The sequence below is a fragment of the Gobio gobio genome (genome assembly GCF_949357685.1).
Source record: "Gobio gobio genome assembly, chromosome: 8".
Lineage (NCBI taxonomy): Eukaryota > Metazoa > Chordata > Actinopteri > Cypriniformes > Gobionidae > Gobio > Gobio gobio.
The window spans coordinates 6068013-6089063 of record NC_137114.1 but is presented as its reverse complement, the minus strand read 5'-3'; the positions used below and the strand labels follow the sequence as shown (position 1 = coordinate 6089063).

Genomic DNA, 21051 nt, shown 5'->3' with positions numbered 1-21051 from the left:
GGTCACCAGGTAATACTAATCCCGTGTGATTAGGGCTAAAGTTGCTTTAGATAAAAGTGTCTGCCAAATGTAAATGTAGTCTGGAACAGCATGAGAGTGAGTAAATGAGGACAGCTTCATACAGCTTTCATCATGCCTATTAAGATTTCTTTTTGGAAAAAATATTCAGCCAACAATCATCAATGTGGTCATGGATGTCACACATGACATTTTAAATTTTTTGTTTGATAAATAGTGAAAACTGTCCAAAGGAAAATTGTGTTTTCCAGTTTGTGCAATAAAAAAAAGAAAGAAAGAGAGAATATTTTAGTGATAATATAGAGTAATGAGAGATTTAAGAGCAATTTCTTTGTAGGCTGATCATTTTTGATTGGAAACACCACAGGTGATTGGAAAAAGAAATCACAAAAAAATTACAAAAATTCTCAAAAAATGTCGGGGAAGTAGTTAAACCCTGGGTGAGTAAAGTCACTAAGTTAAGATAACATTAACTTCCATTTTCGGGAAAAAGAAAATCCTCTCCAGGTCAAAAAGACCTCAACAACATGAGGGTTAAATAAATATTTTATATAAGCCATTTTTGAGTACATAAATGTTTCTACATTGTACTATTATTTAAAAAATACCCACACATAATTACAGCTGACATTTTACAATTTTTGTTTGATAAATAGGTAATTTATGTGTGTGTGTGAAGGCCTGTATTTAAGATTAAATATAATTCTTCCATAAACTTATTTAGTGAAAACTGGCTAAAGGAAGAAAGTGTTTTTCTAGTTTGAGTAAAAGAAATATAGACAAATAAAATATCATACATTAATTATTTTGAGATGTACTTTGTGTGCGTTTGTTCTGGTGTAGAAATATGGTATTAATTTTATTAGTTCAGATCTTAAAAAAAACCCATTACATTTTATGTTAAATTGTGCAACAACCCTGGAACAAAAAGTTTGGGCAACTTTCCCCCGTTGTGAATCACAAGACAAGACAAAAACAGTGACGTGTTGCATCAGTCAAAGACATTTGTAAATGGTATATCTCAGCTTTTTGCCATAGTCACAGTTTTGTTTTTACAGTAATTTTATTGGCTACAGTGACTTCACAATGAACTGAAGCTGGAAATGACTGATATAGCAGCAATGAGCTGTAAAATAAAAATGGTTATCTGTGTCTGCATTACAGTAATGTCTTCATAAATGACCTGAAATAGTGTGATATCCACAGTACTGTGATTCATTTTCATGAAAAATGTTGCCATGTCTGGCATTAAAGGTTTGTCAGTGACAACAAATACTCAACTCACAAAAAATATTATTGCATCCAAGGTACTTCTGCCACTAGCACTTGACGTTGATGAACATGTATGAATGCTTATCTTAACACAACACAATCTTTAAAGGGGTTATTTCAGCTGCCATCTTTATTTCCACTAACCAGTCATGACAGGTGAAACCTCTTGATTTGAATTAGGGTCCGCCTGAGGTAATTAGGTTCTTGAAAGAAAGCGGAAGGAGCCAGAGTGAAGAGGAGAGAGTCAGGTGTTGTTAAAAGGCTTGATTCACCATAGCATATTGCTGTTACAGTGTGCAAATTTAGGAGAACCACAAGATTTTCACACAGATTTCCCAGAGTTTGTCCATCATGTCTGCGCGTTGTCCAGAGGAGTGCTGGTCGTGTCTGTCCCAAGCTCCCCGCAGCGGCCAGGAGACAGACGCAGGGTGTTAAACAGGGATGTCCTGAAGGACTTGCAGAGGAAGAAGTAGATGAGTGGATCCAGCACTGAATTAAGGGAGGAAAGCCACAGCGTGCTCTCCTTCAGCTGGAAGAAAAACAGCTTCTGCTGGCAACTGAACATCCGTCCGCGTGTCTGGCTGATAGTGTATGGTACTCTGGCAAAGTGGAAGGGAACAAAGCAAACAAAGAAGACGGCCAACACCAGGAACACGTTCGCTTGAATGCTTTTCTTGTTTAGCTGTCTGTGGGGGACGTTCGCTCCTTGCCTTGCCTCCTGTTGAGCTCGTGTTCGGGCGTAAGACTTGTAGAGCTCTTTTGAGATGAGCGTGTAACATATTATCACGGTTACAAGGTTTCCCCAAAAGATCACCTGGCACACGTGGTTGACCACCTCGTGCCACTTCAGTCCCATCTCTGTCTTGAGGTCACTGCATTTAATGCGCCCTGAAGTATTGAGACGGCTCGTCAGGATTACGTTGGGCAGCACAAGAGCCAACAGCAACGTCCATATGAAGGCTGAGAGGAGCTTTCTGTGGAGCAGGCGTCTAGCGCTGGTGCCCACAAAGGGCCACATGGTCTTCCTGCAGCGATCGATGCTGATCAGGCCGAAGAACAGGATGCTGATATACATTGTGAGGTAGAACAGCACAGATGACACGCGGCAGACGAAGACACGCACGCCGACAGTTGCTAGGTTCGCATCGGCGAGGATCTTAAAGGGGAAGGTGAGGGTCATGATAATATCAGCCACAACAATGTTCTTCAGATAGATGATGAAGTGAGATTTACTGGGGATTCGGAGGAACACCCATGCTGCCAGGCTATTCAGCGACGAGCCCAGGATGAAGAGGATGGCGTAGAGGACAGGAAACACGGTTGTCTTCAGAGCGCCCTCCCGTGAACAGGCCTCGGACTGATTCCTATCGGTCTGGTTGGAGTAACTGTCCGTGACATCTGCCAGCGCTGTTGTGAGCTCCATGGATGTGTAATTCCTGTCACATAAAATACACATGGGCTAAATTTAGAATAGCATACTGCCATAATGTTTGTGACTAAAGAACTTTAGGCAATTTCTTTTTAGCAGATTATTAAAGTGCATAATACAAATGACGTATCATAGAATTTATATTAAGTGTCTTTATCTACTATGTACTACATTTAACCCGTGTGTGGTGTTGAAAACCATATGACACATTTTAAAAATTGCATGTAAATTGCTCGTTATGCTTTATAACCAAATATTGGATGCAATCTTTTTGTCAACTTGTTTTATTTCAGTTAGGACCGGTTTTTATATATTTTTTTGAAACATATTAATGGTAGGCCTCAATGATCTGAGGATTAAGTTCATCTCTGTGAGAAATAAAGTAATCCTTAAAATAGTTTGATTGTGTACATGAACGTGTGTGTTTGCATGTATCCACACATGCACAGGTCCGAGGCCTTTATCTTTGCAAGCACACATGTAAACATGAACATGATGAACAACGGAGGCTAGTGATGATGGGAGAAACAAAGCTTTTCAAAGATGTTGATTAAAGCAAAACGATTCACTGTTTCAAAGTGCTGGAACTGCCACACGCTGGTGACCTCTGCTGGTCATAACAGTGGAAATGCAACAAAAATTCATAAAAACACCTTTTACAAACACATTGGAAATGTTTTATTGAAGGTAAAATCTACAAAATGCAAATAACTAAGCATCTAATAAGATTTAATATAACGTGTCTGTGTAATATGCGGTCTTTCATCAATTTTCAGGGCTTGTTTTGTTTGTTCAATGGATTGCTCAGATAAACAGGCCAATAAAAGACTATTAACTACTATTATTCCTTTTAATTATACTAATTTCTAAATAAAACATCTACACATGTATAAAACTGATAAGAGATCAGGTAAAACCAAATCGACACTTGTTCGATGGTTCACAGTGAATAGTTTTGCTTCAATCCATAGTTTAACTATGGTATTTGTGTGGTTATACAAATGGTAATATCTAATATCTAATAGAACCATTGTTCATTTTCACTTGGGTATATCTGTGCTATTGTCACGGTCGGTGACCTAGGAACAGGCTGAAATCAAACTTTAATCTTAACTTCACAGGAACATGAAGACAGGCAACACATCTTTACATAACAGTGACTAGACAAAGACTGAGTGAACAAGAGGAACTTAAATAGCAGACAGATACGAGATAAACGAAATCCAGCTGAACAGAACTAAACTAACGAGGGTAACCTAGGAAACAGACAAGTGGCGGGAAACTAAGACAAAGGAACATGTGACAAAATCAAAACACAACAGGAAGACCAAACAAGCAGACAGACATGTGACATTACTTCCGCCTCCCGTTAGGCGTGACCTGGCACCAAAAAGAGTCCAACCGGGGAGGGCGGTCACCCTGGATTCCTGGAGGTCATAGGCAGGTGAGCAGGGTGATGCTGGCTGGTTGGGAAGTCTCCAGGGTGGTACCGGAAGTTTGTGATCAGGATCTCTGAGTCCATACTATCCAAAGAAAACCGCTGGGGCGTGGCCACATCCGGCATTACTCCCCCACACTGACGCTCTGCATCGGCTGTCTCTACACCGAGGAGATCATGTTCATGGTGCTGGAAGGCTCCACCGCGGACATCATTCTTGGACACCCCTGGCTCACACAACACCAACCGGACATCCAATGGAGCATGGGTGAGATCCTTAAGTGGAGCGATGAATGTCTACAGAACTGTTTATCTCCAATCAAGAAATCTTCTGTGATTCTCCGACCTTATTCTCCCAACTCAGAGGCTCTTCCCCTCCTCTCCACTTCCATCGAAAGTCCTGAACCTAGTCACCACGTTGAAATTCCTCCTGAATACCGGGCGTTCCAGGATGTGTTCAGCAAGCGGTTGGTTGGCAAAGCAGCTACCACCTCATCAGCCATGATATAGCGCCATCGACCTGCTGCCTGGGGCAAAAGTGTACCCTTTGTCCATCCCAGAACAGAAGGCCATGGAGGAGTACGCACAAGAAGCCCTTCAACAGCGGTTCATCCAACCATCTACGTCCCCTGCCACTTCAAGCTTTTTCTTCGTGGCCTAGAAGGACGTAGGCTTGCATTCGTTTTCGACCCGGGGATGAGTGGAAGACTGCCCTCATCACACCGTCTGGGCACTATGAATACCGGGTCATGCCATATGGCCTCTCCAACTCTCCTTCCGTCTTCCAAACTATATGAATGAGGTGTTCTGGGAGTTCCTCCACCACTTTGTAGTAGTCAACATAGATGACATCCTAATCTTCTCCCGGAACCAGGCCGAACATCGCTGACACGTCTCCCTGGTCCTTGAGAAGCTCCACCAACACCACCTGTACCTCAAGCTGGAGAATTGTGAGTGCCATATCCCCTCCGTGCAGTTCCTGGGTTATGTCATCGACCAACATGGCATCCAGATGGACCAGAGGAAGGTGGAGACCATCCGAAGCTGGCCCTTACCCACTACCGTGAAGGAGCTCCAACGATTCCTGGGGTTTGCAAACTTCTATCGTCCCTTCATCCACAACTATAGTCTGCTCAGTGCACCCCTCACCTCGCTCCACAAAGGCCAGCCAAAGTCTCTGTCCTGGATTCCCAGGATAACAACGCAGAACCTGCTCCGCAGGAAGGTCCTGAGGGGCTTCTCTATGTTCCACCGGTCCACTGTCAGCCCCTCATGGACTTAGCTCACACGTCTCCAGGCTCTGGACACCCAGGCAGCACTCGTGCCCTCTCACTCTTGCGGCAACACTACTGGTGGCCCTCCATGCCTCAGGATGTCTCCCGCTACATCAGAGGCTGCTCAGTTTGCGCCGTTGCCAACACTCCTAGGAGGCTCCCAGAAGGTAAACTGGTCCCGTTACCTATCCTTCACCGGCTGTGGACATACCTGGGCATAGATTTCATGACAGACTTACCACCTTCCAATAACTTCACCTGTGTACTGGTAATCGTGGATCGTTTCTCCAAAGCATGTAAGCTCATCCCCCTCAAAGGCCTGCCCACGGTGTTCGAAGCCACCGAAGCCCTATTCCACAATGTGTTCCATCACTTTGACATTCCAGAGGACATCGTGTCCGACCGTGGACCACAGTTCATCTTCTGAGTATGGAATGCCACCTTCAAGCTCCTTGGAGTGTCAGTCAGCTTGTCATCTGGATACCACTCGCAAACCAACGGCCAAACTGAGCGCAAGATCCAGGAAATCAGGAGATACCTGAGGTCATATTGCCACAGGAACCAGGAGAGCTGGAGCCGGTACCTACCCTGGGCAGAGTATACACAAATAATCACCCCGTTTCAGTGTATCCTGGGCTACCAACCTCCTCTCTTCCCCTGGTCGGGTGAGCCCTCGGAGGTTCCAGCTGTCAACCAGATAATCGAACCTTGACTCCCGATGACGGGGTCCCTTTATCGAATACCTCATTGACTGGGAGGAGTACGGCCCAGAGGAACGGTCCAGGGTCAACCGTGACAACGTCCTCGACCCCTCGCTCCTACATTTGATTCCTCATCTTCAGTTCCTCGTTCCTTGTGTTCCGTTTCACTGCAATCAACAAACTCCATTAAGTGACTGTTCTGAAGTGCTTGATCTGCTACTCACCATTATTTCAAGTTCAACTTGTGTCTGTGTCTCTGTTAAATAAAAATCACTTTGAGTTCACCTCATCCTCTGTCTCTGTCCATAGCCTGACGTATTTACAGATAAGGATATAACCACTATTCTCTGTATAGATCAGTGGATATAACCTGTAAAATGAACGTTTTGTGCTGAGGACGCACACATATCTGTCAAAGCGAATGACAGGGTATGTTAAACACTAATGCATTATCTTGAAGCTTAACCCCCTCGAGTTGGCCGTCGCGATTGACTTGCTTTTTTCTTATCAGTGCCAAAGAGACTCAAGTAGAGACTGTATAATGGTGTTATACAACATTATAATCTGTTAAGTTTCAATGTTTTTTGTGTACAGTCACAAAAAAACTAATTGTTGTGCTTTTTGCAAAATATAGAAAACCAACATGATGTGCGATCTGCAGCCTCTCTGTCAAAGATGTTCATTCAGATAGCCTTCAGAAAAGGAACTCTAGCTTAGTGAATTCTTGTCTCACAAACATGAGACATATGTCTAAAGAAACACTGAAATGTCAGGTTTTAAATAATGTAACTCAAATCGAAAATAAATATTCTGTGTTAATGTAATCAGTTTGAAAAGAGAGAGAGATGTCCCATTATCTGCTAATGCGACCACACCCACAGAGTGCGCGCGTTCTTCTTTGAGATTCGAATAGCCTACTGAGGTGATCCAGTGTCGACGCCCACACATCGACTCAAATAAACACAAAGTGAAGCGCTATACTTCAGCTATATCGTTTTGAGACGCGTTGAGGAATAATCCTGGAATAATTCTCCTCATGAAAAGCTGTTCATTTCTTAGAGCAACGGATTCAGCAGCTGAGTGTAAGGTAAGTTTATTCTGTTGGCATCTGTGAATATTAAAATGCAAAAAGACCATTTAAATATGAATCCTGCTGCAACATAGAATGTCATAGACACAAGACTGTTAAGACAAGATTTTTCTTTGGCCTGTTTTGGACAGATTATAACGTGTTTATTGTAAAAGAGCCTAGTGTCACATCAATAAAGCTTTTCTTAGCAAATGTCTGCTCAGATGCTATAAATATAGTACCAGTCAAACATATTTTGCTTCATATTGATGTTTAAATATTATAGCATAATGTAATTTTTTTATTGAATATGTTGATTGTGAAAAGTGAACAGCACAAGTAATAAAGGACACATCATAAGATGCACAATATATGTCAGAAATGATTTTGATTTCATTAAGTTTTGTAGAAAGCCTTTCTTTAAAGTGAATTTTCTTTTGTATAAATTGTATCTTAATTTTAATCAATGTTTTTTAATATGTTTGCTTCTTATTTAATAATAGCAGATCCTGTATTTTCTTTTAATACAGGATAGCTAAGGACATGGGATACCCTCTTAAGATTAATCTGTGGCAAAAAAGAAAAAGAAGAGGAACAAGAGGAGGATGAAGCAAAGCTCGAAATTATATTTGAGTATTGTGTTTATTGGATAGTTTACTAAATCAAATGATTCAGAAAAAAAATGCCATTGAAATGACTGGAAATAATTTCCCAATCAACCTGAATTCACCCTATACTCTTTGAAATCATAATTGCATTGCATTATGTTGTTTTAAACCCCAAATATTTTACTTATAACATTCATCATTACCAATTATTCAGTTATTTATATTGATTGAATACTGAATTGTGTTCAGTGTCACAATGTTACAGTTTTTTTTTTTTAGCATGAGACTTCTTACTCATTACAAATAGTACACTGCAAAAAATGCAGTAATTACTTATCTAGTAAATTAATCTTGATTTAAGAATCTTTTTATATTTGGACTGGAAACAAGAAAAAACACTAAATAATAAGAGCATTTATTGCAGTGTAGTCAAATCTTTTGATCATTTAAAATATAATAGGCCTTTGTTGACTACATTCTAAATAAACTATAACGATACTCGGTTACTTAACGTAACCTCGGTTCTCTCTAGAAGAGGGAACGAGTATTGCGTAAGTTCCTTACGCTACGGGAAAGTATTCTTTCTTCGAGATTTCTGAAAAACCCAAAATTATCCTTAATTTTGTAACATTGTCAACGCAGTGCGGCAGCCTGGCAGACCATAGCAGGCTATTCCAGCGTGCTATTGGCTGCTCTGCTGGCAACTGCAGCAGCCTATCGGTGAGCCCGCGTGACGTGGCGACCAATGAGGGCGCTTCGCGCCCACCTGGCTTCATTTGCCTACAGGTGGGGCGTGGCCACGTGTATATAAGCAGGGCTCACGGGCTGCATATTCGGTTTTCTTAGTTCTGAAGCGTAAAAGCCAGCGGGGCGCACGGCAAGGAACGCAATACTCGTTCCCTCTTCTAGAGAGAACCGAGGTTACGTTAAGTAACCGAGTATCGTTCTCTTACGAGAGGTTCTCTCGTATTGCGTAAGTTCCTTACGCTACGGGAACATATTGTCAACGCCGTGCGCGCCTCGCATACAGCATATGTATCCCAGGGAACCGGGGACCATAACACTGCTCGGGCAGGGTGGCCGGTAAAGAAAAAACGGGCCACCACATATACAGACACTTCATTCGAACTGACGGGTGGTTTACGACGGGTGGTTACAACACCCTGTCCCATGAATGAGGGAACGGCACCTGCCGGTCTCCTTCAAATTCACCACACCTTGTCTCATGAATGAGGGAGCGGCAACGCCGGTCGCCTTCAAATTCACAATATCTTGTTATATGAGTGAGGTAACGGCACCGCCGGTCACCTTCAAACTCACAACAGCTCGTCTCGTAAATGAGGGAACGGCACCGCCGGTCTCCTTCAAATTCACATGAGCCTAGTACCGAACTTACTACCAGTATGTGAGCTATGTCTGCGCAGAATCACTGGGCAGAACCAACGGCCCTATTGAACTGATAACACTTTCGCCTGTAAGGCAGGAACTTCCAGATTGTAAAATCTCACGAACGTAGACGGGGAGGCCCAGCCTGCCGCCATACAGATATCGTGGATGGAAATCCCTCTGGCCCAAGCCCACGAAGAGGCCATGCCTCTGGTGAAGTGTGCTCTGACACCTAGCGGGCACTGCAGGTGTTTGGAAGCGTATGCAGTTGCAATCGCGTCCACTATCCACCTGGACAGGGTCTGTTTCGAGGAGGCGAGACCTTTAGTGCGCCCACCAAACGAAACAAATAGCTGCTCAGAACGCCTGAAGGCGGCGGAGCGTGTGACATAAACCCTCAATGCCCTGACAGGGCAGAGGAAATTGCCACCGTCCCCCTCATCGGATGCTGGCAGAGCCGAGAGGGAGATAATCTGCGCCCTGAAGGGAGTGCCGATCGCTTTGGGGACATAACCATGCCTCGGTCTGAGAATGACCTTAGAGTCATTAGGACCGAACTCCATACACGTCGGGCTCACTGAGAGCGCGTGTAGATCCCCCACGCGTTTCACTGAAGCCAGAGCTATCAGAAACGTGGTTTTCAGCAAAAGGAACCTTGGTTCCACAGTCTCGAGCGGTTCAAAGGGATGAGCCTTCAGGGCCTCTAGGACCAAGGCCAGATCCCATATAGGAACCGACGGGGGCCGCGGGGGATTCATCCGTCTGGCTCCTCTGAGGAAACGGACGATGAGCTCGTTCCTTCCTAGCGTGCTACCTAGCGTCGTCTGAGCGAACGCTGCTATAGCCGCCACATACACTTTGAGCGTGGAAGGGGACCTGCCCAATTCCAAAAGCTCTTGGAGGAAGGAGAGCACCCGCTGGACCCCACATTGCTGTGGGTCCAATCCCTTGGAAACACACCACTCAGTGAACACCGACCACTTAGAACTATATAACCGCCTCGTCGAGGGGGCTCTAGAGTGTGAAATCGTGTTCATAACCCCTTCGGGCAGGTCAACGGGTATCCGTTGGTCACCCATACATGCAGAGACCATCGCTCTGGATGGGGATGCCAAACTGAGCCTCCTGCTTGAGAGAGAAGGTCTGCTCTCAGCGGAACTGGCCAGGGGGGTGAGTGCGACAGCTTCACCAGCTCTGGGTACCAAATCTGGTTCTCCCAGCGCGGTGCTATAAGGAGCACCGGACGGCGCGTTTCCCTGATTTTCGCCATGAACTGGGGCAATAGGGAGATCGGCGGGAAAGCATACAGCGGGAGGCTGGGCCAAGTTTGGGACAGCGCATCCTCGCTTTTGGACAGAAACGTCGGGCAGCGGGCGTTCTCTTTTGTTGCAAAGAGGTCGAGCTCCGCTCTGCCGAACAGGCGCCATACCAGCTGGACTGTCTGGGGGTGCAGGGACCATTCTCCTGGGAGAATGAGGCCCCTGGACAGCTTGTCCGGGCCCACATTGAGGTGGCCCGGCACGTGCGCAGCTCTCAACGAGCGCAGCGAGCTGTGTGCCCACACGAGCAGGCGTTCTGTCAGATTGCCCAGACCTCTGGACCTGACACCGCCCTGCCGGTTCACGTAGGACACCACTGTGGTGTTGTCCGACCGGACTAACACATGGTGTCCTCGTATAAGCGGGAGAAACTGCTTGAGCGCGTTCTCTACCGCTATCATCTCCAAACAGTTTATGTGTAGGAGTTTTTCCTCGCTCGACCAAAGGCCCGAGGCTGATCTGCCCTCGAAAACGGCGCCCCAACCCGTGGTGGAGGCGTCCGTCGAGATGACCTTGCGGTGTGAGATGGCTCCCATCGTCACTCCCCTCTGGTACCAGTCGGCTACTAACCAGGGCTCTAGGGCTGACACGCAGCCCTGAGTCACTCTGATCCTGAAGCCACCGGACGCCCAGGCCCTGTGAGGCACTCGGGCGTTTAACCAGCATTGCAGCGGGCGCATGCGCATTAAGCCCAGCTGGAGCACAGCTGCAGCTGAGGCCATACGTCCCAGCATCCTCTGAAACAGCTTGAGAGGTGTGATTTTGCCTGGCCGAAAGTACGCAGCCATGCGCCGAACTTGGCGCGCGATGGGGTGACAGGCGGGCTGACATTGCCACAGTGTCCAGATTCAAACCCAGAAATGGGGTTGATTGCGTGGGCACTAATGAGCTCTTGGTCCAATTGACCGTGAGCCCTAGGCTGTCCAGATGGCTGAGCAGCATTGCCCTGTGGGCGAGGAGCTCGGCCTCCGACTGCGCCAGGATGAGCCAATCGTCCAGATAGTTCAATACTCGCATCCCTCGATTTCTCAGAGGAGCGAGGGCCGCGTCCATGCACTTCGTAAATGTACGGGGTGCTAGTGACAGGCCGAACGGAAGGACGGTGTATTGATAAGCCTGGCCGTCGAAGGCGAATCGTAAGAATGGCCTGTGACGCGGCGTTATCTTGATTTGAAAATATGCATCTTTCAAATCTAGGGAGATTAGCCAGTCTCTCGGGCGAATATGCGCGAGGATCTGCTTGGTCGTGAGCATCTTGAACGATCTTTTCATAAGAGCTTTGTTCAGACGCCTCAGATCCAGAATCGGTCTGAGCGACCCATCCCTTTTTGGCACGAGAAAATACCGGCTGTAAAAGCCTGACTCGCTCATAGAGTGGGGAACCGGTTCTATAGCCCCTTTGCACAGCAGCGTGGCTATTTCTGCTCGAAGTAGATGTGCTACTTCCTCGCTCACTCTCGTCTCTGTACGCGCACAGAAGCGCGGAGGGCGGCGAGCGAACTGCAGAGTGTAGCCGTGCTTCACTGTTTTCAGCACCCATTCTGATACACCTGGAATGGCTTCCCACGCTCTCGCGTGCGCCACACGGGATAGAACGGCCTCCGGGCTCGAAACGCCGCGCTTCGCGGGTTTGACGGCCCGTATAGGAGGGGCGGGCGCAGTGCGCGCGCTCTCTGTGCTGTGGGCCAGCCGATCGCTCGCGATGGCTGGCCGCCCTACACACTGCATCTCTGCCGCTTCGAGCGGGGAGTGGCTTGTGTGCGGCCCTACACTCATCGCTCCGGCCACCCTGGGCGGAAAATAAATGGTGTGTGGCGTGGCGCGTGGCGCCTGAGGCATAATGTTCGCGAAAATGTGTGAGCGCGTTTGAGCGGGCACAACTCTTACGCGTGGAACATGACCGGTTAAGAGTGGCTGTGTGACAGCGCGTGTGGTGGTTAGTCGTGGACGCAAACAAGCGGACACGTGACCTAACTCTAGCACTCGAGCGGCCGGTGGCCGCTTTATGTGAGTGGGGGACACAGGGTTTATAGTGCTTGTGTGCAGGGGTGAACACAGAAAAGTGGGCACATTTACTGCATTTGAAACACATACGGCGCGAGCCGTGCGACCAGAAATAATGCAACTTTTGTGATTTCTCTGGTTCGCCGTAAAAACGGCGGTTATTGACAGGCGAGAAGGCATTTTTGCCGGCTCGTTGGCTGCGTGAAATCCATCTGCAGCAGCCACAGTGGTGGGGGCTGACAGGAAAAAGAGTTTTGACGGTGGTCCGGCCGCGGCGGGACTTAACCGTCGTTTCTCGCCTCTTGCTAGGAGGACTTTGGAGGCTCGGGCTTCAGCGTGATCCTAGGCCGGGGGCCCCGAGGTGGAGGCGGCTTACCACGGCTGGAAGAGCGCGATCTGGGGCGGCCGCTCGGTCTTCTCTGAGACGAAGGGGGCCGCGCTGGGCGCTGCGCGGAGCTCGTTGCTGGCTGGTCACGAGGACGGCGAGCAGCGGAGCTATTGCTAGCGCCGGGGCGTCGAGGCAGGAAAAGGTTCATGGCCTGCGTCGTTTTCTGCACTTCGGAGAAACGGTCGACGATCCCCTTGACCGCTGGTCCGAAAAGCCCAGACGGAGAGAGCGGGGCGTTTAGGAAGGCCGCGCGCTCTGTTTCTCGCATGTCCGCGAGCGTGAGCCAGAGGTGGCGCTCAGCTACCGTGAGGGAGGCCATAGAGCGTCCGAGGGCCTGTGCTGCGGTCTTGGTGGCGCGAAGGGAGAGATCCGTCGCGCTTCGCAAATCCGTGATTAACTCAGCGTCACAGCATTTCTCGTCCATGTCGCGGAGGAGATTAGCTTGGAGGATTTGCAGCACGGCCATAGAGTGCAGAGCGGACGCAGCTTGACCGGAGGCAGCGAAAGCGCGGCCGATCAGCGATGACGTCACTCTGCAGGCCTTAGACGGGAGGGCAGCCTTTGAGCGCCAACCAGAAGGCGGGCAAAGGTGCGCTGCGACCGCCTCTTCCACCGGAGGGATAGCGTTGTAGCCTTTCTCGGCCGCGCCGTCAACTTGTGAGAGCGTCGAAGAAGCCTGAGACGAGACCCTCGCGGAGAATGGCGCATTCCAGGACTTTGCGAGCTCCTCGTGAAGCTCCGGCAAAAAGGGTGCAGTCCTGGAGGTGGGCGCACGGCGGCGACTGTTTAGGAAGCATCCGTCAAGTCGGTTCGGCGCTGCCACCTTGGGCGGGGCCCATTCGAGGCCTAGCTGCTCGACAGCCCGGGTGAGAAGGCGCAAGAGTTCGGCGTCCTCACCCGCTCGAGAGCGTCCGGAGCCCCGGACTGAAGAGGACGCGGAAGACCAGTCCTCGCTGTCGGAAGCCATGATGGAGCAGCTGTCGGCGCGTTCCGCGGCCGCATCCGCCTCATCCCCGGAGGCGGCAACAGAAATGGAGGCCTGGGGTGGGGGCGGGGAAGGCGAGAGTGAAGCGGGCGGGAAAGGTTCCGGCGAGCTTCTCTTTGCAAGCTCCGGAGTCCGCTGCGAGCGGCGCTTCTTCTTGCGCGGCGTGGCAGGGACTGGAGGGATATCATCTTCGAACAGGACGAGTCGAGCCCGCAGGGTCGACATCGTCAGTTCTTCGCACTCTTGGCATCCGCCAGCGTGGAGTGCGGCGGCGGCGTGATCACGGCCCAGGCAGAGAGCGCAGATCACATGGCGGTCCCCGGAGCTGAGCTGCGCGTGACACGAGCCGCAGGTGGAACGAGACATTTGTATCAACGCTCGGCTCTTTTTGTGAAAAGTGTGACGCAGCGGCGACAACACTTTGAGCGTAAAAGGATATGGGGCTGCCGGATAGCAGAGCAGGCACGGAAGGCTGAAGGTGGCGCGATGCTGCCGGCTTCCTCAGGCGCTGTCCTCTGCTTGATTGTCTGCGCGGTCACGGCGGCGGGTTCCAGATCCAGTGATGCGAAGGGCTTCGCTGAAGAAAAGAAAATCGAATATGCAGCCCGTGAGCCCTGCTTATATACACGTGGCCACGCCCCACCTGTAGGCAAATGAAGCCAGGTGGGCGCGAAGCGCCCTCATTGGTCGCCACGTCACGCGGGCTCACCGATAGGCTGCTGCAGTTGCCAGCAGAGCAGCCAATAGCACGCTGGAATAGCCTGCTATGGTCTGCCAGGCTGCCGCACTGCGTTGACAATGTTACAAAATTAAGGATAATTTTGGGTTTTTCAGAAATCTCGAAGAAAGAATACTTTCCCGTAGCGTAAGGAACTTACGCAATACGAGAGAACCTCTCGTAAGAGAACCAAATATATATGTCCTTTGTCCTGTTGCTCGCTCAGTCTCATTCCTGAAGCCCATTCATTATGCAGGTCATTATGCGTTCTTTGTTCTCTCAGGTGTGACACAGAATTATTCATGATCATTCACGCCTCCTCGCATATGGCCTTTGTAAAGAAAAAGGGTCTTACAAAATGTAAATCAATATATTGTTTTATGTGAATGAGTAGGCTCAATGATTCTCACATCAGTTTGAAGCAACAACGCCCATTAGTCAGAAGTCTTGAGTACGAATTTCTATTGTGTGTTTTGAGGCCTTCATTTTATTCTTTTTTTTTTTCTTCAAAAACCACGCATAAACGGTATCCTCTCAAAAATACAAGCATGTACATGTTGCTTAGATATTATGGTATCCCAGTTTGTGCTGAATACAGTGTAATTACACTTTTGCCATTAATGTGTTTATAAGCAACTGAAAAAAGCACAAATGTCAAAGCATGTCAAAACTTGCCCCAAAACAGCTCAGACTTCAGAGGGTTAAAATAAAGAATTCTCATGTTTTGGGTGCTTGGATCATGTACCTTTCCCGCAGCAACTCGCTCTGTTTCCACTATTTTTAGATGAATTTTGTCCATATAAATGCATTAGTCAGTGCTGTAATTTGGCGCGACTGGTGGAAGTCGCGCCGAGACTGATGAGAATCGTTGTCGACTTTATCGATGTTATCGACAATAGATTATTTATTTTTCTGTGTTTATCTGAAAGACCATCTTATACATCTCGGATGGCATGAGAGTAAAATACAAGTAAATTGTGAGAACATTTCTGAGTGTTCTATATTTTCTTTTAATACATAATACAGAATAGCTGAGGACATGGGATACCCTCTTAAGATTAATCTGTGGCAAGAACGAAAAAGAAGAGGAACAAGAGGAGGATGAAGCAAGAGAAAGTGTTGTTAATCTGTTTTCAAAGTTGTTTTTCAAATAAAGGTTTCCGAGTGATAGGCCTACATGAAACAAGAGTTTTACAAACTCCACTTTAATTTACAGCCCACATATTCACACTTATCCTGTAACTACATGAAACGAGAGGGTAACTAGGGTGGCCATTTGCATAACACCAAAAAGGAGGACACTTTGCGGAATTTAGTGAGGCAAGAATAATTGCATAGGACTCTGGTGTACTCACAACTACAATACAATTTTCGACATCATATCGATGGTATCATGATACAGTGATTCTGCAATAGCCTTTTCATTGACAGACATTTGATCTACGATATATATTGACGTAGACCTATGTGTAGCAGAAGAGGCAAAAAAGTGTTTGTTCACAGTATTTGTATTTATTCAAGACATTGTGGTGTCTGTTTCAAAAACTGATCACTGAGATGAACCTGTCTTGCAAAGTGCACAGTGCCTGAAAACATAACATTTCTGGAAATAACAGAAATACATAAATAAACAAATAATGGATGCAAACAATAAATAAATACACATTTCAGTTCTTAAAGAAGTTCACCCTCTGCAGCAGCTCTTTGTTATCTGAAATGTGTATTTATTTTTGGCATTCATTTTGTTTATTTATGTATCTCTGTTATTTCCAGAAGTCCAGAAATTAAATGTTTTCTGGCACTGTGCCAGATTATTTGGTTATGTATTTCTGTATGACTGGTGATGCTAGGGTTGCCACCTTTGGTGTGGCAAAATAAGGGACACCCATTCATGCCCCCCCCCCCCTTTTACAGCTCAATAATAAACCATAAGAAAACATGAGATCAAGTATGTGAACTTGCAACAGAACACATTTTATATTATTTTACATTTGATTATTTTATTTATTTCTAAAGAACTTTTTAGTAGCCTATTTGGTGCACTTTAAAGGGATATTTCACCCAAAATGAAAATTCTGTCATCATTTACTCGCCCTCATGATGTTCCAGACCTGTATGAGTTTCTTTGTTCTGCTGAACACAAAAGAAGATATTTAGAAGAATGTTTGTAACCAGGCTTCTTTGGGGGCACCATTGACTTCCATAGTAATCTTCCTATGTGTTCAACATAAAGAAATGTATACATGTTTGGAACAACTTGAGGGTGAGTAAATGATGACAGAATTTTCATTTTTGGGTGAACTGTCCCTTTAAGCAGTCATTCTGAACCAGTAATCACTTTTTTGAATTTCAAATTATGACTATATTATCATGTAATTATTTGTCCCATTTTTATCAAAAAATTTTTTTAAATGTCATAAACTTTATATGACAGGATTATTGGTTATGTATGATTATAGCGTAGCTAAATTATAAATTAATAATTACATTTATTAGGCTATAATCTATTAATTAACCTGTCTAAAAAATAATAATTTTGTCTGCAAAGCTCTGATAATATTATATTAAGATATTATCCATTAAAAAAAAACTATAGGCTACCTTTAGAAGCACAGATGTGTCTGTCACCGCTGTTGCTTTAAGTCAGTCAGTCTGAGACACTGAAATGCTTCTCACAAAGTGTGCAGTTGGCCTGAGGTTCATCCTGAGTTACTGGACAGACCCATTGATACCTTTTTGATATTCAGCTCTATATCTGGAGATCCTCTTGCGTTTAAACGGTGGACGCGACGCGAGCTCGACATGTTTTTAAAAAACCGGCAAGTTTACAGGCACACGGCACAGCGCATGTTCTCGAGACTCCGCCGCTATGGCAACAAAGCCGCTAAAACGCCATCACGCACAAATGAGCTCCTGTACTACTTATTGTGAAATTGATTTGTTTATATTTGCTATAAGTATTCTCCACACTGCAAAATCCTTGTGTGTTTATTGAACTACGTGTGGACCTATGTAAAATACGGAACAAATCGCGTCCCGTATTGGTTTGATACGGAACGCGTCATTTTGCTTGTAAATACGGGACGATTCCGTATTTTACGGGACGGGTGGCAACCCTAGGTGATGCTTGACTGCATGATTATGATAGACTTTACAAAGCTCTGCAGCGGAGATTTTGTCATCCTGAGGTGATGTTGCTTCTGGAAAAAAATGACCTAAGGGCAGACGTAGACTAGCCTACCTGCGGCTTGTCGGTTACTTTTATGTTTTTCCGTGCTGGCATGTCGGTCAATGGCGGCTTTCCCTTGACTACTAACGTCCACTTCACAGCGACACAGTGTGCTTTTTGATATAAATTTGTGCTCTTTTGTCCATTCCAGATTAAATGAGGTCTGAGCGTCTGACATCCTATGTTAACGTTATGATATGATGTAGCCAGCACATCGTGGAGGCTTGTTTACATTTTTCAACAAATTATATATCAGATATTTATTTGACACAGCTTTCAGCCAATCATTTGTTTGACCAGAGATCCTACGGCATTATACGCTATGTTGCTGCGTCCCAATAAAGATTCTAGAGCGGGTTTTTATAGGCCAATTCAGCGCAACTCCAAAAAGGACAACAAATGAGTGTCCGACTTGAGGCTGTGCCGGACGCCGGACAGGGAGCTTAAAATCCAGACTGTCCGGCCAAAATCCGGACGTATGGCCACCCTAAGTGTAACAAACACCACTTTAATTTACAGCCCACAGATTCACACTTACCCTGTAACTACATGAAACAAGAGGGTTACAAACACCACTTTAATTTACAGCTGCAGATTCACACTTACCCTGTAACCCCTAATTAAAAAATACTTACAGTATAAATAATTTGTTAATTTTCCTGAAAGTTAGCTACCCCTTTATTCCCCAAATATTATATATTGTTCCCTAATACCTACACATACGTACTTAAAGCAGCACTAGGTAACTTTTCAACCTTCATAATATATTTTCAAAACTCTTGTGATGATACATCGACTTACAATAGGTTGAATGACACGTCTGCCATAGCCTGACGGGGTCTGTATCGTTTTTAATCGTACTTTTAAACTTCGGGTTTCGGGTAGTAACCCGAGAACAAAAAGAACTACAAAATTAGACTGCTTTACGGCATATACGTCACTTCCACCACCATCCCCACTTCCTTAAATTCGGACGTTCGTGAAAAAATCGCTCGCAAATCATTTGTTTGCCGAATGTTATAGTCATGGCCGAAGCAGCACAGAAAAATAAGAAAGCAAAGGTTTTGTCTGAGGAAAGCAAAAAGAGAAAACGAGAAAGTGATCGGATTAAAGGCAGGACGAGGATCAACATTGGGCCAGCGTTTGCTCGTTGGCGTGAGCTGGAGGAGGAGGGGCTACATTCTTGCAAGTAAATACGTAATACATACAAAATCATATTTTAGGATACCTAACATGTCTGTGATATTGGTTTATTTGTCTTTCCTCAAGCTTTAATGCAAATCGATTTTTCGAATTTGCAGATTCATCTATGGTAGCTTGATATTATAATATTGACGATATATGGTTATTACCTACCACTCAAACATTGAATTGAAGTATCATAGATTCTGTAAAACGGGAACCAATAGACTAGGCTACTATAATGACGCTGGCTTGTAAACGTGAGCATCGCGATCATTTGGCGTTTGAAAAAAATAAAACCCATGAAATTGTATTCATATGACATGCTGAAACATATGCCACTGTACCTGGGATGAAGACATTTCACACGCGACGCAAGCAGAACACCTGCATGTGAACTCCTGCAGAGTTCAGGGCTATCATAGTTGTCATGTCAACAAATGCACGTGCGATGCATCCCCTGATGTAGAGTGACCGTTTACGACAGTAGTAGAGGACAATACTGTTTCACAACTGTAGGGGGAGCCCGAGAGCAAAAGTTACCTAGTGCGGCTTTAATACTTACACTATAATTACCGAAAGTTAAGCTGAAAACTCATTTTACTTATGCAGTACTTTCTGGGCTGTAATCTAAAGCGTTACCAAAAAGAAATACAAAACCTGTCCTAATTGAAAGAAAATAAGTTGACAAAAAGACTGAATCCAATATTGAGAGATTTATAAGCAATTGTTTTGTAGGCTGGACATTTTTTACCGGGAACACCAATAACATTGACTACAATTTTTGAAAAAGTAGTCCACTACAGGTCAAAATGACCTAAAAACAACATGAGGGTTAAATAATTATTTTGATATATGCCATTTTGTGTGTACATAAATGTTTCTACATTGTACTTAGATTTTTTTAAAATACCCGCACATAATTACAGCTGTAAAACATTTCTGTATCTACATCTATAATTAGACCTTCCATTACACCTTGTTGACCTTCCCTTACACCTTAACCCACCCTTAAACCACTCATACCACCAAACCTGTCCTAACCTTTACCCATCTCCACCTCGATAGCAGCACAGTCTTGCAATACAACATGAACACAATAAATACAATGCACTTAAGATTTTTTTTATAGTAGTTAAAGACACCTAATATAAAGTTTGACTGAATTTTTTAATAGAAATGATTTATATTTTTTTGGCCAGGATTTATTTTTGGCCATCAAAATTATTTAAAATATAACTTTCAAAATTAACATTTAAGGTAACCAATAATAATTTCCTTTTTAAAAAAATATTTAGAGCAGTAGAGAGTAAGATATTGATTAATAAATGTATTAATTCTAAGTAAAGATAGCAATACTACCTCAGTAAAACATTTTGTGATGGTCCACACAGTTTATTAATATTATTTGCCTGATTTGTAAATAGCTTAAGTGTCAGTGTATTATGCAAAATGTAACACTTACCGCAACATGACTCCACTGTGATGAGTTTTCCTTGAGATCGGTCTAGAGTCAATTCAGGTTTTAGCAAACAAGCTTTATTATGGACCTTTCTGAAAGGAAATGAAACTTACTCTCTCCCTTCTGCTTTTTACATCCTGCCATGTCATGCAGACACAAGGGGAAGTTTAAAACGGTCTTAAATCAGCTCAACTCTGTGTTAGTTCTACACTGCTTGTGCTGACCAAACCAAAAAAAGATCATGAGATGGTGAAACACTTTTGAGATCGAATTCAACGTATTTAAATCATGTCAATGTTCATTTTCAAAACTGTAGTGCTTTACTCAATTCATGTTATTTCAAAGCAGCTTTACATAAAATTCTAATTGAAAACTTGGATAGCCGGAAAATGTACACTACCAGTGTACTAGCCTACACAAAAAGATACTCAGAATTATGAACATATCTGTTTTCTTTATAATTTCAAACAATGTATGTTTATAAGACAGTATGTAAAGCTATGCGATTTTTTTTTTTAATAGACTCAATCAAAAGAGTAAACACAACAGCAAGCCAAGTATACTTAGAA

The 21051-nt window shown here is 45.0% G+C and overlaps 1 protein-coding gene across 2 annotated transcripts; it reads right to left on the bottom strand.

The window, feature by feature from the left end:
• Positions 1-547: 547 nt before the first annotated feature.
• p2ry12 (purinergic receptor P2Y12) lies at positions 548-20535 on the bottom strand. 2 transcript variants are annotated; one of them, XM_079823817.1, is made up of 3 exons: positions 20486-20535; positions 6076-6299; positions 554-2726 (listed from the first exon to the last, which is right to left on the bottom strand). In XM_079823817.1, the coding sequence occupies exons 2-3, from the start codon at positions 6177-6179 to the stop codon at positions 1640-1642; spliced, it is 1191 nt and encodes a 396-aa protein (XP_079679943.1). In that variant the 5' UTR covers positions 6180-6299; positions 20486-20535; the 3' UTR covers positions 554-1639. The 2 variants fall into 2 exon arrangements, with proteins under 2 accessions (XP_079679944.1, XP_079679943.1); XM_079823818.1 differs by lacking the exon at positions 6076-6299 and having other exon boundaries at positions 548-2726; positions 20486-20529.
• Positions 20536-21051: the final 516 nt, after the last annotated feature.

Excerpts from the sequence above, each read along its gene's own strand:
- p2ry12 (XM_079823817.1), bottom strand. The coding sequence starts at position 6,179 with ATGAGGTATTCGATAAAGGGACCCCGTCATCGGGAGTCAAGGTTCGAT. Across the intron at positions 2,727-6,075 it reads CGACCAGGGGAAGAGAGGAG|GAATTACACATCCATGGAGC; the intron begins GTTGGTAGCCCA and ends TTTATGTGACAG.